This window comes from Vicugna pacos, chromosome 13 (genome assembly GCF_048564905.1).
Source record: "Vicugna pacos chromosome 13, VicPac4, whole genome shotgun sequence".
Classification (NCBI taxonomy): domain Eukaryota; kingdom Metazoa; phylum Chordata; class Mammalia; order Artiodactyla; family Camelidae; genus Vicugna; species Vicugna pacos.
The window spans coordinates 58,878,672-58,902,984 of NC_132999.1; the positions used below are offsets into that span (position 1 = coordinate 58,878,672).

Consider the following 24,313-nt stretch of genomic DNA (forward strand, 5'->3'; position numbering starts at 1 on the left):
AAAGATTCAGTGAACTAACATATATAAACCTCCTAGTTCGGCACCAGAGGGTTTGCGAGAAAGGATGGCTCCTTCCAGTCAGGGTAGGGGTTGGGGTGGGGTGACAGGGGACACCTCCCAGCCCCAGCTCTGCACCTTTTATGTACTGGACCAGGTGCCTGCTGGGCACAAGGGGCAAAAGACGAAGAACCCACTGGCTGGACTTGCCCTGGGTCTGGGGTTCCGCAGGAAGGGGAGAATTCTGCCCCTGCTTGGGAATTTCAGCTCTTGCCGCTTTCTAGAAGTCAATGAGAGGCATCAGTCTCCCCACAGGGAGGGCTCGGAGCCCGTCATCTTCCCTCCCACTGGAGGCCGATGGCGGCTTTCTGCGTGGACAGGGACTGGTCCGGTACAGGTCCTCCTACAGCCCAGGCGGGGAGGCCTGGCTGCCCACTCCCCTGACAGCCGCCCAGCCTCCCCTTTAGTCATTTGCCTCTCTGTGTCCAAGCAGCTCAATTGGTCAGGGTTGGGCTGTGGTGAGGCCAGAGTCATGGGTTACCATGGCAACTCACCATGCTTGCGGCTGCTCGTTGCCATGGGTCTCCTCCAAAGGACTGTGAGATCCTTGGGAGGCAGGGGACATGTCCTCTTACTTATCAAATGTCCTAGGCACCTGGCACACAGTAGGCACTTAATTGTGTGTTGCCCGAGTGAAGGCATGACCGACCTGTCGTAGCTAGTTAGAGCCGGTGTCTACTGAGCACCTACTATGTGCTAGCATTTGACGTGTAATAAAGCCACTCCCCACAGTGAGCTCTAGTGTGGGTCCTGTTATCATCCTCTTCTTACTGGTCACGATGCTGACAGTCACTAACAAGATCACACAGCTTGTGAGTGACCAAGTGGGATTTGAACCTGGGGCACCTGCTCTTGAACTAGTGTGTTTTGTTGCCTCTCGGTTAATCATTCTACAGAACAGAAGAGATCACGTTGACAGCCCCTAGCAGAGTGGGGGCAGCGCATGCTTTTAAGCAGTCGGGAGTCTAAATGGGTCCAAAAACATTCAGCACCGCTTTTTCCAATGGTGAGTCTGGAGGTATCCTTCAGATGGTTTACTGAGTCGGGTGACCAGAAGGTCCCTGCGTAGATCTAAGTCCAGGCATAGCTCCCAGGGCTCAAATGGTGTTGTCAGGACTCCATGCCCTGGGGCTACTCAAACCTGCCTCCCGCTGCTTTAAGTCCCACAGCTCCCAGTTGTGTGCGGAGACTGGTGTCCCCTGCCCAGCATTTCCAGGGGTTCCAGGAATTGAGTCTCCCCAGCTGTGACTGGGTTGAGCCAAAGCAGTCACTGGTGGTGGTTCAGACTGGCTGGCCAGCTGTGGGTCACAGGGGTAGACCTGAGCCAGGGGTGGCTCTGAGCCAGGGGTATACCAGCCCCAGCCAAGCCACAGCGTGTGAGAGTGGGGAGGTGGGCTTCCGCGGGGGAAACCAGGAGCAGACGTCTAGACTCCTCCTTGTGGAAGGACCAATCCAGTTTTCAGTCATCTCAAGCAAAAACTTCTAGGAGATCCAGGACTGCCTGTTAGCCAGTCCTCCCAGGTCTAGTTCTGCAGACCTTATCAGGTCATTAACTGACCCAAGCTCAAGGACAGAATATTCTTTTCAGGCTCTAGCTGAAACCCTCTGCCCTCAGGGAGTTTGTACTTCAAAGAGGCAACGTGAGCAGCCACACAAGGTGGTCAAGCAGGCTGTCAACAGACTTTCTCTGTAACCTTTTCTAGAAGGTTTCAGACCACTGGAGAGGAGACTAAAGGAAGCCCCTATGCTAGGTCACTATTCATAGTGGCATTTCCCTGCGTGTGAGAAGCCAGCTCTCCCTCCTTTCTGTGTAGGCAGGTAGGCAGAAGGGAGCTGATACTGGGCCCTTTCGAGTTCCCAGGACTGAGGGACCCCGTCGAGCCCAGCTGGCCAGCTCAGTTACCCTGCCCTCTCACAGGCCACGTAGCAGGTCATGATGGGGGGCTGGGGCCAACGTGACCACAAAGGGCAGTGTGACCTTCCTGCAGGCAGGCAGTCCTGCCAGACACACCCACGTGGAGTCAGGCCACCCTTGGCCCCCACGTGCCATGTCCTCATGTCTCACTTGGCAAAGAGGGCTGTCTCGCATCACCCCTCCAGGCCACTTCCCTGTGGAATCACAGTAGAAAGACGGGGGGGGGGGGCGGTCCTCTAGGCCCCCTAGGGACACAGGGCAGGTGGACTGGGACTGCCATGTGCCCTCAGGGCTCACGCCTCCTCGAGTGGCTGACCCACTGTCTTGATTTGGGGGCCACCTCTTGAGCCTTCGTGTTGGTAGGTGTGTGTGTGTTTGTGGGTGTGTATGTCCATGTGTGTGCATGCATGTGTGCATGTATGTGTGCCTGTGCATCCGTGTTTGTTTTTCTTCTTAAGGAACTAGTATCGAATAGTGATTCAGATTTTGAGCTCGGGAGTCAACAAACCAAAGTTCTTATGCTGGCTTTTCCACTCACTTGCTGAGTGACCCCAGGCAAGTTACTAGACCTCTCTGAGCCAGCCTCAGTTTCCTCATCTGTAACACAAGGATTCGAAGAGAGAATGTATCCAAAGTCCTGGCCACACTAGCGAGGCTGTAGATCACGTCTGACTGTCTACAGCCACCCCTTTTGTGTGCTCTCTACAAAGCCTCTGGGGTATACGCTTGTGACAGGGTTTAACTGACACTGATGGGTTAGTGTCGGGGTGGGGTGGCGGTGTCACCGAGAGCCCACAGACTTTGGAGCAGACAGACTTGGGGTTCAAGTCCAGCTCCACCAGCTCTCCCCATGCTGCTCAAACACACATCGCACACTCAGTATTTGAAAACAGCACATATTTATTCTCTCATTTCTAGAGGTCAGCAGTCCTCCACAATCTCGCTGGGCTAAGATCAAGGTGTTGGGGCTGCGTTTCCTATGGAAGCTTGAGGATCCATTTCCTTCACCTTTCCAGCTTCTAGAAGCTTCCCACATTCCTTGGCTCTTGGCCCCTTCCTCCACCTTCAGAGCCAGCAGCATTGCATCACTCTGACCTGGCTTCCGTGGTCACACCTCCCTCTCTCTTCTGCTTCGTTTTGCCACTTCTAAGTCCCCTTGTTATTACATGGGCTCCCTTGGATAATCCAGGATGATCTTCCTATTTTAAAGTCAGTTGGCCAGCAAATTTAATTTCATCTGCAACCTTAAATTCCCCCTTCTCCATGTAAAGTGACAGGTTCTGGGGATCAGGACATGAGTGTCCTGGTGGAGGCCATTATTCTGCTGGCCACACTCTCCGAGCCTTGGTTTTCTCATCTATAATGTGACAGTGCTAGTCCCAGTCTCCCAAGGCCACTGGGACAATTCCCAGAGACTGGCAAACACACCGGCCAGGGGCTCAGAAAAGGCTGGTTGGATGTGCCCTGAGCGCCTGCTGAATGCGAACTCTATTCCAGGTGCCCCCTCCCCCCGAGTCACCAGGCATGGAAGATGTCACAGGCCCTGCCGCGGAGCAGCTGGCGATGTGGCTAGAGCAGTAGAAATTCATCTGGAGGGTCTGTCCTTAGGGAGCAAAACAGCAACAAAGGGCCTTAATTGACTCGGCACTGGGTTGGCCCTGCCTCACTGAAGAGGAAACTCTGGGTCATTCCAGGGCTTCTTATGGGGGTAGATTTGTCAGTAGGGAAGGGCGTGCAGGGGGGCTCTCCTAGGCCACAGGGACCAGGTGGGCACTGCAGAGTTCCAGGTCCCATCCTCAGTCTAGCTGGGAGAATGGATCAGTGACACTGAGGTGTGATGGGTGCTTTGATGGAGTAAATCATGGCAGGAAACAGCTAAGAGCACAGGGTGGGGCTTCTCGCCAGTCTGTGCCACTGTGGGTAATAATAATGATCTATAGGGACACTGAACTGCTCCTCAGAGCAACCCAATACAGTAGGAGCTATGACTGCCCCCATTTTAAAAATGAGAAAACTATGGCTCAGAGAGGTTAAACCCTTGCCTAACAGCACACACAGTCATGGGATTTGAATCCAGGCCGTCTGGCTTCTGGGTAAGGAAGGCTGGCAATGGCTGGGGCCATAGGAGGAAACATCCCAGGCAAAGGGGAAGAGTGAGTGTGTCTGGAAACAGAAGTGTGAGTGGTGAGTAGTGGGAGATGGACAGGGAGACCTCACTGAGCTTGGCGGCCATGGGATGGGGTCTGGACTTCACTGGGAGAGCACTGGGGAGTCACAGAAGGGTTTATACAGGATGCATGACCAGTGGGATAATGGCAGGTGAAGGAAGCCTGAATTTCCAGCAGAATTCTCTGATGGTACCAGGTTCGGGGACACTCTCTGAGGACCACTGAAATCCACTTTCTGCGGGTCTGGTCCTCAAGGGAAACCCCGCCTCGCCAGGCTTCCTGGGCCGAGGCCCGTGTGGGTCTGCTCTCAGCATCCTGGCCTTTGCAGGATGTGCTGACCAGGTCATTTCCCGTTACAACGTCCTGTCACTTCCCCTGAATCCCCCAGCCCTCTGGGCCCAGATCCCCAGCCTGATAGTGCGACGCCAGCCAGCCGGAAGGGTCAACTCCATAGCATTTGACCTCCGTCCAGCAGAGATTAAACTGATTCCTAATTAATAGCCTGTAGGATAGACAGTTACCTTGGCACAGCCTGCAAGTAATTTAAAGCTTGTCCTCAGGAGGCCAGTCCATAAATAACGTTAATTAGCTGAAGGTCTCCCTGGGACACACCAGTTCAAGGGCCTTGGGACTTCAGGTTGGGGTGGGAGGGGATGCAGAGTTACCCCGATAAAAAGGCTGCCTTTCTTTACCCAAAACAACAGTTACAGTCTCACCTCTACCAGCAGCTCCCAGAAGGGTTGCCAGGGTTGGGGTCCCAGCTTAGCCGCTTCCTGGCCATGCCCTTGACATATCCAGGGCCTCAGTGCCTCATCTCTAAAATGGGCCAACAGCTCAGGTCCATAGCCCCTCAAGGACTTGCCTAAATGTATGGGTCAAATATGGCGAGGGTAAGGGAGGATTCTAGAGCTTTTTGGATTTTGGAAGTGAGGCTAACGGGCTGTGGACCTCACTGTAGCACCTTAGAGAAGCTCCTGGATAAATGCTCACCGTGTCGATGCCCATTATATGGTTCCTGTTGCCTCGAAATCTAACACTGCCTGCTTCTGCTGTTTGCATGTGTCCGGTGCATGTGCAGGCTGCCCTGAATTAGCTTGCTGTTGTCAGCTGTCTGTTTGGGATGTGTTGCCCATTCTGCAGTGGGAAGTGCCTGATGGAGCGACTTTCCTGCTGTGTAGGGAAGGTGTAGGAGGCCCAAGGCTCAGCCCCCCAACCCGACCCGGGGATTTGCCGCGGAGAACTCGCTTTCTGGGTGTTCGACCCGCGCCATCACACACAACCCCTGGCTCAGAAGAGCCCTGCTGTCGCCTTCAGGAAATTCAATAATTCTGCATTGAAGGGTCCCACATTTTCCTTTTGCCTAGGGTCCTACAAACGATGTGGCTGGTCCTCGTGGTAGCCATACTACCTGGGTTGTCAACTTTATCCCTCCCAAGGTCCCTTCCAGGAATGTTATTGCCCGATTCACGGGAGAGATAAAGGATGTCATTCAGTTATTCCCATGCTCACCGGGCACCTGATTACCACTCCAGCTGCTGGGAACTCATTGTGGGAGCCTGCGTTCGAGACTGTGTGTGCATTGGGGCAGGGGGACAGAAAACAATCAATCAAACGAACAAATAACAAAACAAGTAACATTAAAATTTCAGATAGTGACAAAATGCTGTAGACAATAAAACAGAGTGATGTGAAGGAGAGGGATTTAAATATTAACGTCACAGGGAGGGTGTAGCTCAGTGGTAGAGCATGTGCTTAGCAATGCACAAGGTCCCAGGTTCAATCCCCACTACCGCCGTTAAATAAATGAATAAACCTAATTACCTTCCTCCGCTAAAGAAATTGTTTTTAAGAAAAAAATAAATTTTTAAAAATAAATATTACTTCGGTGGAAGGGAAGGTGAAATCTGGTCTGGTGTGAAGCTGTGCCTCGCTGCATTTTTGGGGTGCTTTTTAAAGATCTGGGGTCATTCTAGTTTCTTCCAGCTCCTAAAAGGATTTGGGTTAGTAGGGTCCAAGTAGGAGTCCATGCGGGGGCTCCTTGGGCACAGGGGACTATTTACCCATATGTCCCCCACAGCCCCAGCTTCTCACTCACAGTCAAGGCAGAGGCTGAATTAGGGAGGGGAGGCAGGAGGGTGAGGAGCGGGCCTGCTCTGGTTTTTCTGAGGGACTCCAAGTTCTCACCAGGCCAGGCCCCTGCACCTGAGGCTTCTAACCAACCCTCACAGCCCCGTGAGGGTTGCTTGCACTTTTGACCTTCCCTGCACCAGCAGAGGGAAGCCAGTTTCAATCCTCCCCACTTCCCCAGGGGGAGATGGTGAAGCCCAGAGATGCCAAGTGACTCATCCCAAAGTCACACAGCAAATCAACTCCAGAGCAGAGTGCTGGCCAGTCTGGCCCAGGCCAGGCAGATTTCCATTTCCAAGGGCAGTTCAGAGCCCCAGGCTGCCAAGGCTGTGCAGTCCAGGACCGCTCTGGGAGCTCTCTGGAAGAAACGGTGGCCCCCCTGCCCTGCAGAGTGAGGGAGTGGCTAGGGGGCAGTCCCCGCCCGGACACTTTGGCATCTGCTTACACCTGGAGGAAGGGCCCCCTGCACCCGCCCCAGCTACGCTGGAGAGGAATGAGCTTCCCAGAAAGCCGAGTGCAAAAGCAGGCACTTCCCCAATCTGTTAGGCAGAAAGCCCAAAGCTGACCCCAGAGGCCCAGCTCTCGGGTCTGGGGGCCCCCTGGGGAGGCAGGGGATGGGGTGCGTAGTGGAGAGGCTGACCCCAGATGAGTGGAAGCTGCCAGCCCCCGGGGATGCTCCGGAGGAGGGAGGCCGAGCTCCAGCTGGGCCGGTGCCTGCCCAGGGGGAGGCGGAGGAGGCGGCGGGAAGGTTCACGCTGCGGCCAGCAGACTGGCTGCGTGTTGCAATGTCTGGTGGCGTTTGCAGCATCCTGTCCGTGTGTGCAGCTGGGGTAACCTCGGGCCGGCGCGGAGGAGCGTGTGTGGCTCGCAGGCCGCGCGGCCTGGAGGCTGCTGGCACCTTGCATCTCATTTACAGCTCCGGGTTCAGCCGCAGGTCAGCGGCGCGGGTGACATCACGGCGTTTGTTTACCGCTCGGCCGGAGGGAGGAAGCGCGGGCGGTCCCTGCAGCGGGAGGGGACCCCTTCCCTACTCCACCATCCATCCGCGCGCCCGACCCCAGCCCGCCCCTGTCCCCTCCCCATCCACGCCCCAACTCCACCCTTCTCCCCACTGCCCCCTGCCCCCTTCCCTTCCGCATCCCCACCCCCACCCCCGACACGACAACACGACGGCCCTCCTCACCCTCCTGACCTCCCACCTGCGCTCGGGAACCCTGCGCGACGCCCCACCCCTCCTCACCCCGGCACCTCGGGGACACAGCCCCGCCCCACAGCCTCCCCACCCTCCCCTCCCCCTCCCCCCCATTTCCCATCCGCCAAATGGGAACCCAGCCCAGTCCCCACCCAGGACTCTAGCCCAGCCCCACCCCACCCCCTCCCGGGACCCCCGCGAGCCCCACCCTCCGCCGGTCCCTGGGCCCACTTTCAGAAGACTTCCTGGAGCCTCCTGCCAGATCCGTTGAGGTTTCCCCCCAGCGGCTCCTCCTGCCGCCCCCTCACCCCATCATGTGAGCGCAGACCCGCCTCCCCGCACGGAGCCGGCTGGGATGGCCGGCCACTTTGTTATTGGAAACTGGTGTGTTTACCCGGGCGGGCTAGGTGGGTAGCTGGCCAGCTCGGGCCCACATCCAGGCACCCTCTTCCTGAGGAGCCTGCCCTGGCCACCTGGACCTGCCTCCTCGCTCACCGCCCCTCCACTCCCTCTGCTTAAGCTGAGAGTTCTGGAAGCTGAAGGGACCCGGGATCTAAGTCAGGATTTCTCTCTTACTCCATACCTGGGACTCGCCAAACCCAGCCTTCCCAGGAGAGGGAGGCCCAGGGCCTCAGTTCATGGGCCCTGTTCTTCCAGTTCCTCTTTAGCGTCCTCTTAGAACCCCTCTTCCCTTGGCTCAAACCTACAGCCATGCTGAATCTCTTCTTTTCCATCACCTCCACCCCAGTTTCCCACCCTATTCCCCCCCATCTGTCACATCGGTCATCTGCATGTACAGTAGCAGTTCCTAACTGGCCTGGGTCCACCGTCCTGGTTTCCACTGCCCTTCCAAACCTCTAGTGCGGCAGTCAGAACTTGTCCCAGAATCCAAGTAGAACTGTCATTTCTCTGTCCCTAACCATCGGAAGGACTTCCCATCTCACTGGGAATAGAATTCAAAGCCCCTCTCTCCCCTCGCTCACCATGGCCACAGCCCCCAGCCTCACATCTCCCACTCAGCTCTTCACTTGACCTCCTTGCTATCCGTGCAATACACCAAGCTCATTGCTACCCCAGGGCCTTTGGACTGGCTGTTTCCTCTGCCTGGAATGCTCCTTCCCTAGAGGTCTGCCTCACTCCCTCCTTCACGTCCCGTCCCTTAAGTCTCTGCCCACATGTTAGCTTATCAGAGAGGCTTTCCCGGTCTCCCACCCCCACCTAAGTACCACTGCCACCTGAGCGCTCTATCCAGCCTCCCTGCAAAGCTTCCTGCCCCTTCCTTGCACTTTTGGCCACTTTTATACATTATATGGTCAATCATTTATGAGTCTCTTGTCCCCCATCTTCCCCTTACGTGAAAGCAAACTCCAGGGGGGTGCGATGAATTTATTTCCTACTCTATCCTTCCAACAGTGCCTGGCATACAATCACCCACCTCCTTGAATGAGTGGGTGAATAAACAAATGAATGAATGATGTAGGATAGGGAGTAGTGAGGGAGCCTGGCTCTGGAGTCCAGATTCAGATGTCGCTTTGAAACTGCTGGCAGTACAGCTTGCATGGGTTACTCAGCCTGTCTGGGCCTGATGCACGCGCTAGGCTTCTGGTCCCATTTCTCAGGATGGTAATACTGAAGACACGCAGCAGGCGGGGGAGCGGTCTGTAAATCCTGACTCTCCTCTCCCCTCCTGGGCAGCCCCACCTCAAGGCTACCCGGTGTTCTCCATCAGGAGGTCCAGATGGAGGAACTGGGGCAGTGGTCACAGGGCTGCAGCCAGTGACTCTGGCCTGAGCGTCCCTACCCCCCGCGTTTTGCCAAGTGTGCTCTGACGGCAGACGGCTCTGAGGCCCAGCCCTTGGGTTTCTGGCTGGATGTGAGAAATCGTTCTGCTTTCTCCTACGGTCGGCCTTTGAGATGGTTTCCCTGAAGGGTTTTCCCAGTGGCCTCAGAACCAGAAAGCTTCCCACGAATCGCACCCAGGGATGAGACGAAGACTTAGCCGAGCTGTCACACTTGGTTTCTGAGCTGCGGCTCTTGGCAGGTGGCCGTATTAGCTTTGAGGGGGTGCTCTCCTGTCCTGGAGGACGCGAGCCATTCATCACGGAGGGGAACGGGTGCATCTCAGCCGCTGAGAAGAGAAGAAGAGATCTAGGAAGTTAAAAAAGCAGGGATGTGCACACAGATGGTTATAGCAGCTTTATTCATAACTGCCAGAACTCGCAGCCTTCGGTAGATGGATGGATAAATCAACGGCGGATCATTCAGACAATGGGATATTATTTAGGGCTGGAAAGAAAGAAACTATTAAAGCCGTGAAAAGACTTGGAGGAACCTTAAATGCATATTACTAAGTGCAAGAAGCCAGTCTGAAAAGGCTACATTCTGTTTGCTTCCAACTCCATGCCGTTCTGGAAAATGCCAAACAAGGGAAACAGTGAAAAGATCCGTGGTTGCCAGGGGTTGGGGGAGAAGGGGGGAGACCCCAGAGGATTTTTAGGCCAGTGAAACAAGTCTCTCTGATACTGCAGTGGTGGATACACGTCATCATATGTTGTCATAACCCAGAGGTACAACAGCAAAAGTGCTCCCTAATGTAAACTATGGACTTTGGGTGATAATGATGTGTCAGGGCAAGCTCATCGCCAGTAATGCATGGACCATTCTGGTGGGTGATGCTGAGCGTGGAGAGGCTGTGTGCATGGGTGGGGGCAGGCATGTACGGGAAATCTCTGTACCTTCTGCTCAGTTTTGCTGTGCATTTAAAACTGCTCTAAAAAATAAATTTTGTGTTTGTGTTGGTTGATTAGGTAATAACAGTTGATTTTTATTTTCTTCCGTGTGCTCTTCTACAGTTCTCTATGATGGACATGTACTTCTTTAAGTAATTTTATTACTATTAATAAAAATTACTTTAAAAAAAAAGAGTGTTAGGGAGCAAATGGAAGAGGGGCTCGGGAGGATTTCACGTGAAGTCCTCGCAGGTAGAGACACTTGAGCAGAACCTATAAGAAGAGAGGGCATGGGGAGAGGGCTGCTTGGGGGAAGAGGACAGAGAACAGCTGATGCAAAGGCCCTGAGGTAGAAGTGGTGGTGTGGTTATGCAAGCAAGGAGAGCAATGTGGTGGAGACCAGTCAGCCCTGGGAGGGGAAGAGCTGAGGGTAGAGAGAAGGGAGCATACCGGAGCAGCAAAGGCCTGTGGTCACAGTAAACACTGTAGATTTCACTCTGGGTGAGATGGGAAGCCACTGGGAATTGTGAACAGAGTGACAAATTCTGACTTGCCTTCCAGAGTGATATCTCTGGCTGCTGTGTTAAGAACAGACTGAGGCAGGGATAGGGGTACCAGGACAGATCAAAGCAGGGAGACCTGTTTGGACCATGGCTGTAGTCCAGGTGAGGAGGTGATGGGGACTGGGTCCAGAGTAGCAGCGGTGGAGAAGGCAACAGAACCAAGGATGCTCCTGGCACCCCCGTTCCCCCCCCAAACCACCAGCCCTGGGCACCATGCTGGCCCGTGCTCAGGAGAGCAGCTCCTGTCCCCAGCTCTTCTTCCCCCAGCCTCTAAAGGCCCCCAGTATCCTCGCAGCGGGGCGAGGATCATCACTGTCACCCATTCAGCAAATACTTGGTCAGCAAGGTCAGGCATTGGACCAGGACAGGGCAGCCAGCATCTTTCCTTCCTTCCCCGGGATGTGGATGACTCGCAGTCCAGTCCTTGTCACATGGCATGTGCTCAGTGACACCTGTGCAATGAATGGTCCTGTCCTTTCCTGGGGTCACTTTGCTCCGGCAGGCCAAGGGCAGAGGCGGAGGGCACAGGATGGAGTTCCAGCTCTGCCGCCCACCAGCAGAGTAATTTTGTGTGCATCACATAGCCCTCTGTCCCTCGGTTTCCTCTTGTATGAAATGGGTACAATACGCCCCTCCTAGAGCCGTCAGAGGACGAGGTGAGCAGGCGCGCTCGGCTCGGGCAAGTAGCGAGCATCCGAGGGCCTCCCTGTGCCTCTCGAGGGACCGGTTCTAGGCTGGACGGCGGCCGAGAGGAAGTCCCTGCCCGGCTCCAGCTTGCGGTCAGGGACTGTGGGAGGAGGATACAGCCGGCGATCTAATTTGAGGAACTTTGAAACAATCCTCTCCAACAGCTGAGCCAGCAGTAGCCAGACCATTCTCAGGCAGGCTGGCCCGGGCGGGGGATGAGCCTGTGCGATCCTATGACACGTGGCTACGTGGGAAGTCCTGCCTGTCGCTGCAGGAGCTCAGCAGGGTAGGGGTGCTGGGCTAAGTCTGTCTTAAACAGATCCAGGGGTGACCTGCTGAGGTCATGGGTTGTAGGTGGGACACAGGTAGTGAACCTGCAGGGGGCAGACAGGGGTTGTAGAGTCTGGAAAAACAGGGCTCCTGGGAGAAAAGGCAAGAAGAAAGTTCTAGAAGGAGATGTCTGAAGGCAGTACCCGATCAATGTCATCGATTTTGAAGGGTTGCCTTTCGGAAGAAGGGCTGATTAATCTGTTGGGGATGCGGGGGTGACAGGCCGGGCCCCCTCAGTGAGTGAGCACTAGAGGTGTCCAGCCGGTTCATTCCTAGGGAAAAAAACGCTGCTGTCCTGGAGGGGGAAGGGCTGTGGATCAGGAGCCGTGGCATTCAAACTGGTTTATTGATTGATTTTTAGCAATAGAATCTTTGTAGTAGTGACTATTACAGAAGCCTAATAAAAGTGTCGCTGCTCTGGATGAGGGGGGAGGGGAGGCAGGCTGGGGCCCGCCTGCCAAGCCCCCCGCCCTTCAGCTGCCCCGGAAGCACTAGACCCTCCCGGTTCCCCAGGGCTCCGCGTGAAAAGCTCTCCTTCCAAGAACCCCTCCTAACGGGTGACCCGCAGCCCTTTCTGCAGCTGGATGCTTTCGGTGCTGGCCCCCTCCTTCCTGGGCCAGCGTGTGGACAGAGGAGGGTCTCTAAGTCTGGCGGAAGGACGAGGCCTCTAAGATCCTGGGGTTCAGCCCCGGGGCAGCCTGTGCCCACAGGTGAGGCCGAGCAGCCCCGGTTGCGGTGTTCCAGGCATCCAGCATCCGCCCCAGTGACTCCAGCGTTGTGGAGGGTGGAGGGACCTTCTGCGAGCAAGGGGGGTTCTATTTCTGTTCCTGGGTTAATAATAATAACAACAGTAGTAGCAGTAATAATGATAGCTAGCATTTCTCATGTCCTTTCTTCGTCCTCCCAACCACCCTTCCAAGTGGGGGATTTAGAACCTTAATTTATAGAGAGGTTAAGTGGGTTTTCCAAGTTTGTGTAAGTGGTAGGTCAGAGAATTGAACCCAGGCGGTCTGACTCCTGGGCCGGTTCTCCAGGCCCCTCTACTCAAGAGAGCGAGGTCTCTTTTTGGGAGTGGACAGGAACGTGGAAGAGGAGAAAGCGCAAAATGTCACTTCTGCTCTGCGCATACCTACTAAGAGCATGCGTGTCAGTGTTGCAAATAGGACCTGGCCACATGCGGGCACGGCCCCACCTCCCTGTCCCGTCGGTGCCCGGCTTGACCTGAGATGTATCACACACTGGGTTTTGTCGCCTGCTGGTTCTCATCTACCCACAGGATGGATTTTTGTTAACATCTTCCTGCTGGAGGTGCTGAGAGGAAAGGAGAGCTGTGTGCCCTCCAAACTGTGACCTTGTCACCTTTCCCCACCCTGCCGTGGTTTGGGGTCTCTGGTGAGATTTACTTCCCTTCTGAGAAGCCAGCTCAGCGCGGCTCTGCTCCAGAACACGGGGCCCGTGGGACATGAGCTGGCCTGCCAAAGACCTGCTCAGGGACTTGGGTCTTTCTGGGGCTTCTCCTGGGACCCGCCTGGAGACCACCCAGCTCATGGTGGGGCTCGTCACCACAGCTGAAATCCAGCAATGAACACCAAGGGCAGGCAGACGCGTGAGCCCCTCTGGGTGAGGAAGGCAAGGCTGGGTGGAGAAGAGACATTCACTGTTCTCTGGCCAACAGAATTTTCCGGAATCCTCCTGGGGCCAGTGCCACATGGCTGCACTTGTTAGCTTTCACCCTGTGCCTGGCGCATCCTGGATACTGAGGTTGTGAGATGAATTGGACTCTCTGGACAACGTCTGGAGCTCTTGGGAAAGGCAGGGCCTGCACACTCACCTCTGTGCCCCAGTGGACTCGTGAACAAGGGTTAGTGTTGGCGCTTGGGGACGTGAGTTCTGAGTCACACTGTGCCACTGCTTGTAAGTGGTGTGACCTTGGGCAAGTCATTTTACCTGTCTGTGCCTCACCTGCAGAACAAAGGGAGTGACCATACCCACTCATGCATGGTATAATTGTGAGGATGAAAGGAGAACACACTTGGGTGCCCTCAGCATAGTTCCTGGCCCGTGGGAAGTGCTCATTGTATTAGTGGTGGTGTTACTGTTGTTGGGATGATGGAAGGAGCAGTCAGGGAAGTTTTGCGATTAAGGGGGCATTCAAGCAGGGTTCTGCAGGATGAATAGGAGCCCACAAGTAGCCTTGACATTTAAAACAAAGGTAAACAGTCTGTGCTGGGTACTAGGTAGGGTCACAGGGAACCCAGGATGGGTGAGATTTAGTTCCTGCCCTTCAAGAGAGAGTGTGTAGATTTGAAATGGGAATACAGCACATGTAGGGCCAAGTGCAGTGTGCAACGAGTGAGTGTGGAACCCTGGAGCCCCAGTGAGCCCCCTCATGCATTCACTCAGTAATGGGGAGAGATGTGCAAATAGTCACCTCTCAGTGGATGGGAGCCCTGAAGAGGCGCTGCCGGGGGCCTGGGGAGCAAGCAGGGGCTGGAACCGCAGTGCTGAGTCACCTGTGTGGAAATGATCTGTGGGAAAGCTTTTATTCCATCCTCCTTTTTTAAGATCATACATAACTGTACTTGGCCTTTAGAGGCATTTTCCACTATATAGACAGACAGACAGACAGAAGCAAACCTGTGAGCCCACCCGCCCCAAGACAACCCCGCTCCTATGTAGCCTGGTGACGTCCACTTGTTACGTTCATGGAGCTGAGATTATGCCATGTGGATGATGCTGGACCCCTTTCTCCTGAGCGTTTTACCACGCCGTGAACGCTCATCATTCTGATGGCCGCACAGCAGGGATTATTAGGAAGCTGTGCTGTGATGTTCTCAGCCCCTCCTCTCCGTGGGAAGTAATCCCAGAGACCGCACACCCCGAACACGAGGCGGGTGCCGGCTTCTGCCTACTTAGTCCCCACGAAACCCCATGAAATGAGGAAATGGCTTTTCTCCTACTGGGAGCATGAACGGTGGTGAAAAAACCTCGGTTCAAATCCCAGCTCTGCCCCTTGGTTGCTGTGGGAGCTCAGACAACTTGCTTAGCCTCTCTGAGTTGCAGCTTCCTTAGCTCTACACTGGGCATAATAGAGCGACCTCAGAAACGCCCCAGTTTCAATGATGCTCACCGTTTATTCTTTATCCCACAGTTTGTGTCCGACTGTCTCCTTCCTTTGCTGTCTTCCTCCACTGAAACGTGGACTCCCTGAGACAGGGACCATGTCTGTTTTGTTCTCTGTTAAATCCCCCCCAGGTCACAGCGCCCAGCCCGCAGGAGGCCCTCTGTACGGTCCTGCCGGGCAGACACACGGGGCTGTGGACATGGGGTAAGATGGAGCTGAGAGGAAGGGCTGGGAATAAACGCTGGTGTGAGGATGCGTGGCATTCGGGAGCAGAATTCTCTAAGCTCATAAAACTCCCATGGTGCCTGGGGGTTCAGGGGTGCATCTGTGGAGGACAAAGCCTCTGAGTTTGAATCCTGTCCCCACCACCCACTGAGTGGGACTCTGGGCGCATTAACTTAGCTCCTCTGAGCCAGTGTCCTCAGCTCTACAAAGAGGACTGTGGTGGCCTTTCACTCTGGGGGCTGCTCAGGGGTGCAGGCTCACTGTGAGGGCAGCTCCAAGGAGGAGAAGAGAGGGACTCTGTGCCTTTGCTAGGAGGGCCCAGCCGGGCAGGTGGCTGTGGCCAGTGTGAGCCCCCCAACCCCCGGGAGGCCAGAGGTCCTCACCTGCCTTCCTCCCTCCTCCTCTTCGCTGGGACAGAAGCTAGCTGTTCACCCCCGAGGGGAGGGGAGGCCAGGAGGTGTCGAGCCACCCTGAGCTCTTATTTTATAAACCCGGCTTAAGAGTAAATCCCAGGGCCACTGACCCTCCCCAGCTGCTCCCTGTCCTGGGAGTTAATTAAGAGGAGGCCCCGTGTTGGTTCCAAGGGCTCGTAAACCTACCCCCTCCCCCGCTGCTTACCCCACACTCCTCAGACCCCTGCCTCCTGCCTGCCCGGTCCTCACCCTCACTTGGGCACTGGGTGGGACTCCTGTCCTACCAGCTGTCCGGGGTCACTGCACGCCCCAGCTGCCCCTGGTGAGGAGCCACCCTGGTGGGCCTGCTGAGCTGTACCTGCCTGTTTCCTGGTCAGTGACTCTGGGTCCCTAGAAGGGACTGAACGGGGGACCAGAGGAGGAGGGACAGTGGCTGCAGCAGCTCTAATCAGGCAGCACCAACCCAGGAAGACCCCCGTCCCCTCCACTCGCCCTCTCCCTCACCTCCCACCCCCAGGGGCTCAGTTCCTCGAAGGCTGAGTCGAGATGGCCAGCCCTGGCCACCCCATCACCATGGAGATGCACTTGAGTCCTAAGATGGGGACATCCCCAGGGACTCTGAGTGTCCACCACAGGCCCAAGGCAAAATGCATAGCAGTGCAAAGGCTGCACACACACGCACACACGTGCAGAGACACACACACACACACACACACAGAAACACAACAAGGCACACAAAGGCCTGAGACTAACTCCTTGCCCTGTTTCAAGGGTCCAGCCTCCAACCTGGCTCCTCACCTCACAGCTCAGCCCAGGGTGGTTTTGATGCTCTGGGTGAAACTCTGGGTCTCGCTGACTGTTGGTCTAAGTAGCCTCTGTGTTGAAGGTTCTGGGACCCTAAATGTCTCAGTGAAGGAAGTTGGGCTCCTCTGAGCCTCAGAGAGGCCGTTTAAGCACCTCCCTCCTCATCCCACCAGCGGCCCTGAACTTTCATTTATTCACTCAACAAACAGCACTTGCGTTGCGGGCACCAAGATATGAAATGAACAAGGCAGAATCAAGGCCCTTAGGGAACTCCCAGCTCGGAGGGGCTGGGGTGAGGAGGACAGAAAACAAACCTGTCACAGCTCCCAGGGAGAGGCGGGGGCTCTGAGCACAGAGCAGGAGGAGGCCAGTCCCCCAGCCCACCAGAGGCATCCTCAGCAGACCCTCGAAGGAAGTGACCAAACCTCAGTGTTTACCTGGGTGTAGTCCCCACGCCTGGAAGACAGTGGGGCACTGCCTTCCTTTTGTCTCTCTTACTCCAGCCCCTGTTTTCCGCTCCAGGGCGTCCTTCCAGCCATGGAGACAGTGCTGGCCTCTCTGGCTCCCTGTGTGCCAATTTCCTTGCGCTCCCAGGAGTCTGGGCCCCTGCATCTTCCGACAAGCACCCACTTTAAGCTTCTCTTCTCTGTCGACTTGTCCAGAAGTTCTTAGAGTCCCAGAGGCACCTCTCTCTGCCTCAGCCAGACTGTAAAAAACTCCTGTTCCCCACCTGAGCAGGAGGCGGGATGGGGTTAGGCAGGGACCAAAGCAGGAGAGAGGAGGCCAAGGATTTCCTTCACCTCAGTCTGACATATGCAGCAATTAGGTGGATGGATGTTGGGGTGGGGCGGGCTGGATAGAAGGAAGAAAGGACGGAGGGAGGGATGGATGGATGGGTGGATGAGTTGGCTGTGAGGAAGGATGGATGGATAGACAGATGGGGTGACAAGGGAGGATGAAAGGAAACTTGGGTGACAGTGCCTACAAGGCAATGGAGAGGTCTGGTGTGGTGGAGGAGGCCTGCCAAATTGCCCTCCTAGAACAGAGGTTTATCTCTTTCTTCCCCGTGAAGTGAGTCTCCCCAGCCTCTCCTGGAGAAGCACATTCTCAGCCTGTTTTCAGTTCAGCAGACAAGGAGGTGTCCCCTGGAGCCTGTCTGACTGCAGTCCATGTGCTCTTGAAGGACTTTTGTGGTCGCAGAGAGCGGCTGATGGAATCCTCCCTCGTAAAGCTCTTCCTGTATTTCAAGACTTCAATTAAAATAAATAAAGTGGTTGGGCAAGGTGGGGTTTCCAAGCTGGGCTTCCCCAGAGGTGTTTCAGGGTTTGTAAGCCTTTTATTTCCCTTTAAGAAATATTTCGAAAGTTCTAGAAACCCTAGTGAAAAAAAGTCAGATCCACAGGAGCCACCAGCACCTTCGCGTGTCTCTCCAGCTACCCTCGTTTTGTGCCCTTCGTGGCTACATGAGAGTTCTGCGATTTCGAGGTAAACAACTGATAAACTGTTATCGCCAACAACTGTTTATCTGTGTGAGTTTCTCCATCCCGAGTCCCGGAGCGAAACAGAGCAATCAGTCAGCTTCTGGTCTGGTGTGACCGGAGCTCCGTCACCCCCGCTTGAAACTGTTTGCCTTCCCAGCACGGACTTGCTGTTCTCATTCGTTGCTTTTAGGGTGAGGAAATATGAAATTGACGTGTGATTAATTTATCCCTTTGACTGGTTTCACACATTGGGGTTTCCGGGTGAGGTCTGTGTTTTTTTTAAGGGAGGAATTTCATTGATAATTTGAAAGTGAAGACACAAGAATAGAAAACTCATTATATGAATCCGCAGGGAGCCCTTTATCTCTTCCTTTCCCGCATTCTGTCCAGCCCCCAGCCTTCCTTGCTCTGTGCTGGATAAGCTGGGTCTCAGTTCCCCATCACCTGACCCTGGTTCTTTTACCAACAGGGGCCTCTCTGGACCCAACACTGTGTCCTGCGAAGGAGTGTCATTTTCCTGCAGGTCAAGGTTGAGAATTAGCCAGGCCTCTTGTTTGAGCCTTTTACGGCCAGACATTCATAAATTTGTCCAACCTCTTTAAGGCCTCATGTCTTGGTCCTGCCAGGGTCACCTCCTGGCATAATGAGTCCTCTGTTTAGCACCGGTGGGGCGAGGCCGCATTTCCTTCTCAGGGGAAGCCCGGCCACCTGTCTTGCCCGCCCTCCGTCCCTGTGTGACCACAGCAGGTGGAAGCAGAGGCTTTGCTCAGCCTCCAGTGCTCACGGCCGGAACCTGGCAGTCCGTTCATAGACCTGGCTCTAGACTTCGTTGGTGGGAAGGCCAGCTTGTTTCTGGCTGAGAGCGTTCTGGGATGCTGTACAGAGAGGGTTGTGCTGCCACTTTTAACTGAGACCCCTGGAACTGGGCCAGCAGGAGACGTCCCTCAGGAAGGAATTGTAAGAAAGACTTGCTGAGGGGGTGGTTATAGCTCAGTGGTAGAGTGCATGCCTAGCATGCACGAGGTCCTGGGTTCAATCCCCAGACCTCCTTTAAATAGATACATAAATAAATAAACCAAATCTCCCCCCAAAAAAGAAAGACTTGTGATTAACACATCCATTGATGGGCTCGGAAACTCTTAGTTCCCTTCGGAGTAGGTTCTAACCCTTTGAAAAATCATGCTGTGACTTTGCGTACTCTTTCTGAATGGAATCAGGAAGGCCAGGCCTGGGGCAAATTATTTTAAATACTGAACTTCTGATGGCGATCTTTGGGTCCCGATGGCTTCCTTAATGACCACCTTTTCAGCACTGGTCTTGTCTCCTTCCAGATCGTTCTCTGGGGCCGGACTGAGAAATGCCTGAAGGAGACGACGGAGGAGATCCGGCAGATGGGCACCGAGTGCCACTACTTCATCTGCGACGTGGGCAACCGGGAGGAGGTGTACCAGACGGCCAAAGCTGTCCGGGAGAAGGTGGGTAGCCTGGGAGGGCTGGCCTCAGCTCTGCTGGACACGGGGGCATGCTGGCCAGAGAGCACATCCTCACATGGCCTAGGAGACAGTTTGATTGGGGCAGAATGGGCATTTTCAGAGCATCTTTGGCTGGGGGCGGGGGGGGTGGAGAGGGTCTTCTCTGAGGCTGGTTCAGGTTGTGTGTCTGTGTGTATGTGTGTGTGTGTATGTTGCAAGGGGCAGGGATTAGGCGTGTGGGTTGATTACGTAACAGGAGTAATCACCTGTTGTCCCCTTTGCAAAGTTTAGACCTTGTGAGTTTCCATCCTAGACCCTGGGGAGGGGGCAAATGTTCCACTGCCCTCTGGGAAAATCGTCCCAACTCCAGCCATCTGTTTAGAACGAGTATGTCAGTGAGCTCCAAGCAAGCAGAAACCACCCTGTTAGGCATCTGGCACATGGTAAATGCTATCTGGTTTTACGTAACAGTAACTTCATTTATTATAGATGTGCTTTATGTCAGGTATATGACATGCCATAAATTATATCTGATCCTCAGAACAACCCCATCTGACAAATCAAGACTGATGCTCAGAGAGGCGATGTTGTTACCGGCTAGAGGGCACTGTGGCTGCCCAAGGCCAGGGCCTCGCCGCAGGTGCAGGCCGCTGGGGTTGGCAGCCCTCACGGCCCCACGACCCACCCTCTCTTGCCCACAGGTGGGTGACATCACCATCCTGGTGAACAACGCAGCCGTGGTCCACGGGAAGAGCCTGATGGACAGTGACGATGATGCGCTTCTCAAATCCCAGCACATCAACACCCTGGGCCAGTTCTGGGTAAGGCTGTCCTGAGCCAGAGCCGGCCCTGCATGTGACAGCAACACGTTCCTTCCCTCCAGGGAGCCTGGGGGCTGTCAGGGAGGGGGAGGAACTCACCAGGGCTTGGGCTCAGGCAGGGGGGTTATCCAAGGATGGGCGATGGGACAAGAGGAATGCCCGGCCAGCCCCAGAAGGCATCTGGACTTTGAAATGTGGGGCTCAGTGCCTTGGCCTTCGGCCCCCACCCTCCCAGTCCCAAGAAAGCCCACTCCCCGGAGCAGTGCATGTGTCCAGGGTGGTCTGTCTCCCGAGAGAGGGGTAGAGGGGCTGTTGGAAGCTGCGGCTGCTCCACGCTGACCTCCCTGCCCATCCTCAGACCACCAAGGCCTTCCTGCCGCGGATGCTGGAGCTGCAGAACGGCCACATCGTGTGTCTCAACTCCGTGCTGGCGCTGTCTGCCATTCCCGGCGCCATCGACTACTGCACGTCCAAGGCCTCGGCCTTCGCCTTCATGGAGAGCCTGACCCTGGGGCTGCTGGACTGTCCGGGCGTCAGTGCCACCACCGTGCTGCCCTTCCACACCAGCACCGAGATGTTCCAGGGCATGAGGGTCAGGTCAGTGGCCTGGGACCCCCTCCCCGAGCCTGGTCCCTCCAGCAGGTGGGGCCAGGGGAAAGGCTCATTATACACAGAGAGCGCCAACCCAGGGGCCCTTTATCTCTGGCTCTGCAGTCTGGTACCTGATTCTCCATCTGCAAGGCAGTAGGATTCTAGAGTGGTTCAGGGCGCTGCTTCTCTGCTCTAGGGGCTTTATCAAAGTCCCCGCAGCAGTGGCATCCTATTAGCCCAGCTATAAAAAGAGAACAGAGTATTGAGACATGAATGAGATGAATGATCTCAAAAGCGTGACGTTGGCTGGAAGAAGCCAGAGGCACAAGTGTGCCTTCTGCGTGATTCCGTCTGTCTGAAGTTCTGGGACAAGCAACACTGGGCCAGGGTGGAAGACTCAGAACTGGGGCCACCCCTAGAGCGGTAGGGGTGTAGCCTGGCAGGGAGCACCAGGGAAACGTCTAGGCGTTTAGAAATGTTCTCACTTCCTAATTTGGGTGAGGGTTACATAGGTAAAAATTAATCATGCTGTACATTTAAGATTTATGCCTTTTGTCGTATGTACATGCTAGCTCAGTTTAAAGAAACACTGAAGCCTAACCACCCCTCCTTCAGGCCAGTTCAAGGTTACAGATAAACGAAAATGGGGAACCATCCCAAAACAATTTTCCTTGGCTTTTTTTTTTTTTTTTTGGCAATGCAACGAAAAACAGTAATTCTGAGTTCTAAATGATATGCATCAGCTTCTTCCAAAAGTGAGGATGGCACGGAAGGGTCACTGCGGGACTTTGATGAGACAGCTGATGGAAGGGACGTAGCGCGGTGCGTGCCGGGTGGGGTCACTCAGTACACCTTAGTTATTATCACCGCGTGTGGTTTTGCCGATCAAGAATCAAAACAGCTGGTTTTGAATCACACCTCAGCTACTGCAGGGTTATGAAATCTTGAACCAGTTTTGTTACCTCTTTGAATCTTACTTCGCTCATCTGTAAAACACTGCAAATAATATTTACCTCGTAGGATTATTGGGAGAATTAAAAATAACATATGTAACATATCTAGTGCAAAGCCCTGGGCGAACGAGATGCTCAGTAACGAACTGTTACTCTTTCTTTTTTACTAACAATAAACATCTTCATAAGCACACATGTTATTAATCTTCCTTGCAGACTGTATCTCAGTTGTCACAGAAGTATATACTTCCACCTGACTTGCATGCAAATTATCATAGATCCTGAGTTTAGAGGAGGCTGGATGGATGACTGTTAATGTTCCATGTTGGTTTTTTTCCCCCATGGTATCTTGGTTTGGTTTCTTTTCATCTTGGGCATACAGGAGGTGCTCAATAAATGCAGATTGGATGGAAGTGCAGCAGCGGCAACCCATGGTTCTAACTGGGCGGGACGGTCACAGACCTCGCATCCCAGTACCTATTTCTCCTTTTGGCATCGCTTCCTCTCCACAACTTTAAGAGGGAAATCCAGGGGAGGGTAGAGCTCAGTGGTAGACTGCCTGCTTAGCACGCACAAGGTCCTGGACCTCCCCAGGACCTCCATAAATAAACAAATAAATAAATAAACCTAATCTCCCTCCCCCAAAAAAGAAGGAAATCCTAAAGCCACCCCCCAAGTCATTTTCCCACCGTGGTTTGGAGTGTGGGCCCAAACGGCGGGGGCCAGATCCCAGCTCTGTGCCGCCTGGGGCGAGTTACTTGGCCTTCCTGAGCCTCGGTTTCCTCGTCTGTAAGAAGGGATTGATAACGGTACCCCTCCTTCGCGGGTTAGATGAGCTCCTGTGTGAATCAACTAGCCTCCCCAGCAAGCAGTAAACACAGGGGAAAGTGAGTTACCTGTGGATTGCAGGTGAGCCCCGAGGGCTCGGGAGAGGAGTCGCTGATCGGTGATTGGTGCCTCACCAACTCTCACTTCCTGAAAGAAGGGAAAGAAAAGAAAAGAAAAGCATTGGCTTCCCCCACCTCCCCAATCATGCTTTGCAGCTTCCCAGGGTTGAGCGTGGGAGACAGATGTTTAGGACAAAACTGATGGTTTTTCTGGTAAGACTGGCCGTATTAGGTGGATGCTGTTGTTTGTAATTTGCTATTACTGCCCTCCTCCTGTGTTCCAGCCACACCAGACACTTTACAAACGCTGCCACATTTGGCCCTTAGCAACCCTGTAAGGGCGTGTATGCCCATTTCAGAGATGAGGGAACTGAGGCTCTAGAAAGCGGAGTTACTTGCCCAAGGCCACACAGATAGAGATCGGCTGAGCGTGCTCTTTCCAGGAGTCTGTGCAGCCTCCATGGGAGTTAATAGCTCTGCCGGCTCCCCGTGTACCCATCCCAACCTCGGGGAGGGAAAGGAGGAGGTCCCACCAGCAGACGTGCGTGAGGCCTCCCCTCTGGCAGGCTCTCCTGCCGGGGTCTTACCAGGAAGGGCCCCCTGAACCCACGGAGCTCAGTCTCTCCATCCTGTCTTCCCGACCCTGGTAGCAGAACTGGCCCAGGTAGGGGCTGCAAACCCAGACTGTCCCATATCTATGGGGTTCCAACATCATGAGCTGCCTCAAAACGTCCTTCTCTGCAGGACCCCAAGGCTTTCCAGACTGCAGGATTGTGGGCATCTTGGCAGCACATCGCTATGGCAAAGGAAGCACGGGGGCGGGGGGAGGGTGGACTCTTGGAGGCCAGCCCAGCGCACGCGGGGGGCCCCGGAGTTGCCTTTTTCTCAGGGTGACACCAGCACCAGGTGACTCCTCACGCTTAGTCCTCCTGGTGCTGGAGCAGCTCCCCAGCCCTCTGTGGGACTGAGGTTGGAGCCAGCAGCAGCCCTGCACCTGTAGGCCCAGGACGGGTGGGGCAAAGAGCAAGGGACGGAGAGCGGAGACAGAGCAGTGGCCTGGGGCTCCTGCTGGCCTGGTTTGAATCCTGGATCCCCCCGCCAGCTCCCCAGGGCCTCAGCTTCCCTCTCAGTCAGTTTGAGCAAATGATGCCTGGTGAGCACTTAGCACAGGCTCCCTAGGGATCATTGTCACTGAGTGAGTCTCAGGTCAGATGCCTCTGAATAGGCGTGAGAAGCCCCTGATGTCTGCTTGTCCGTTCATTCACTCACCCCCGCCGTGGAAACGCTCTGCAGATGTCTGAGCGAATCAGTGAATCAAGGAATGAGTGCGTGAACCAGCAAGAGGCAGAGAAGGGCGTCCCCGGCCGAGCCCCCACCTCCACACAGGGCAGGCGGGACACCCGCGGGGAACGCGACGTCATTCGGCGTTCACCCAGTCGGCAACTATTGAGCACCTACTGTCTCCCGGACACTGCACACGGGGCAGACAGCGGGGAGCAAGACCCGCCAGACCTCTGGCCTTGGGGAACTCACGGGGGAGACAGGGCACGCACAGGAAACCGGCAGACAGACAGGGCCATTCCAGGTGGCACATTCAGTCAAGGGAATGATCAAGGGGACGAGATCAGAAGCCACTCTGAGCGGATGGGAGGAGGGAGCCAGGCAGATGGGACAGCTGGTAAAAGGCCCTGAGACAGGAAAGGTCTTAAGTGACAAGACTGGCGAGGACTGTGGAGTTAGGAGGAGAAGTAGGGCCCAGAGTGAGCAAGGCTGA

At 54.9% G+C, this 24,313-nt stretch overlaps 1 protein-coding gene across 4 annotated transcripts in view; it reads left to right on the forward strand.

Moving 5' to 3' along the window:
• Window positions 1-24,313, forward strand: part of DHRS3 (dehydrogenase/reductase 3) — a 39,059-nt gene that overhangs the window by 11,331 nt on the left and 3,415 nt on the right. For all 4 annotated transcript variants that reach the window (XM_072975357.1, XM_072975354.1, XM_072975356.1 and 1 more), the window contains 3 exons: window positions 19,147-19,290; window positions 19,989-20,108; window positions 20,467-20,705. In XM_072975357.1, coding sequence (XP_072831458.1) covers window positions 19,147-19,290; window positions 19,989-20,108; window positions 20,467-20,705 — 503 coding nt within the window. The remainder of the gene's footprint in view (window positions 1-19,146; window positions 19,291-19,988; window positions 20,109-20,466; window positions 20,706-24,313) is intronic.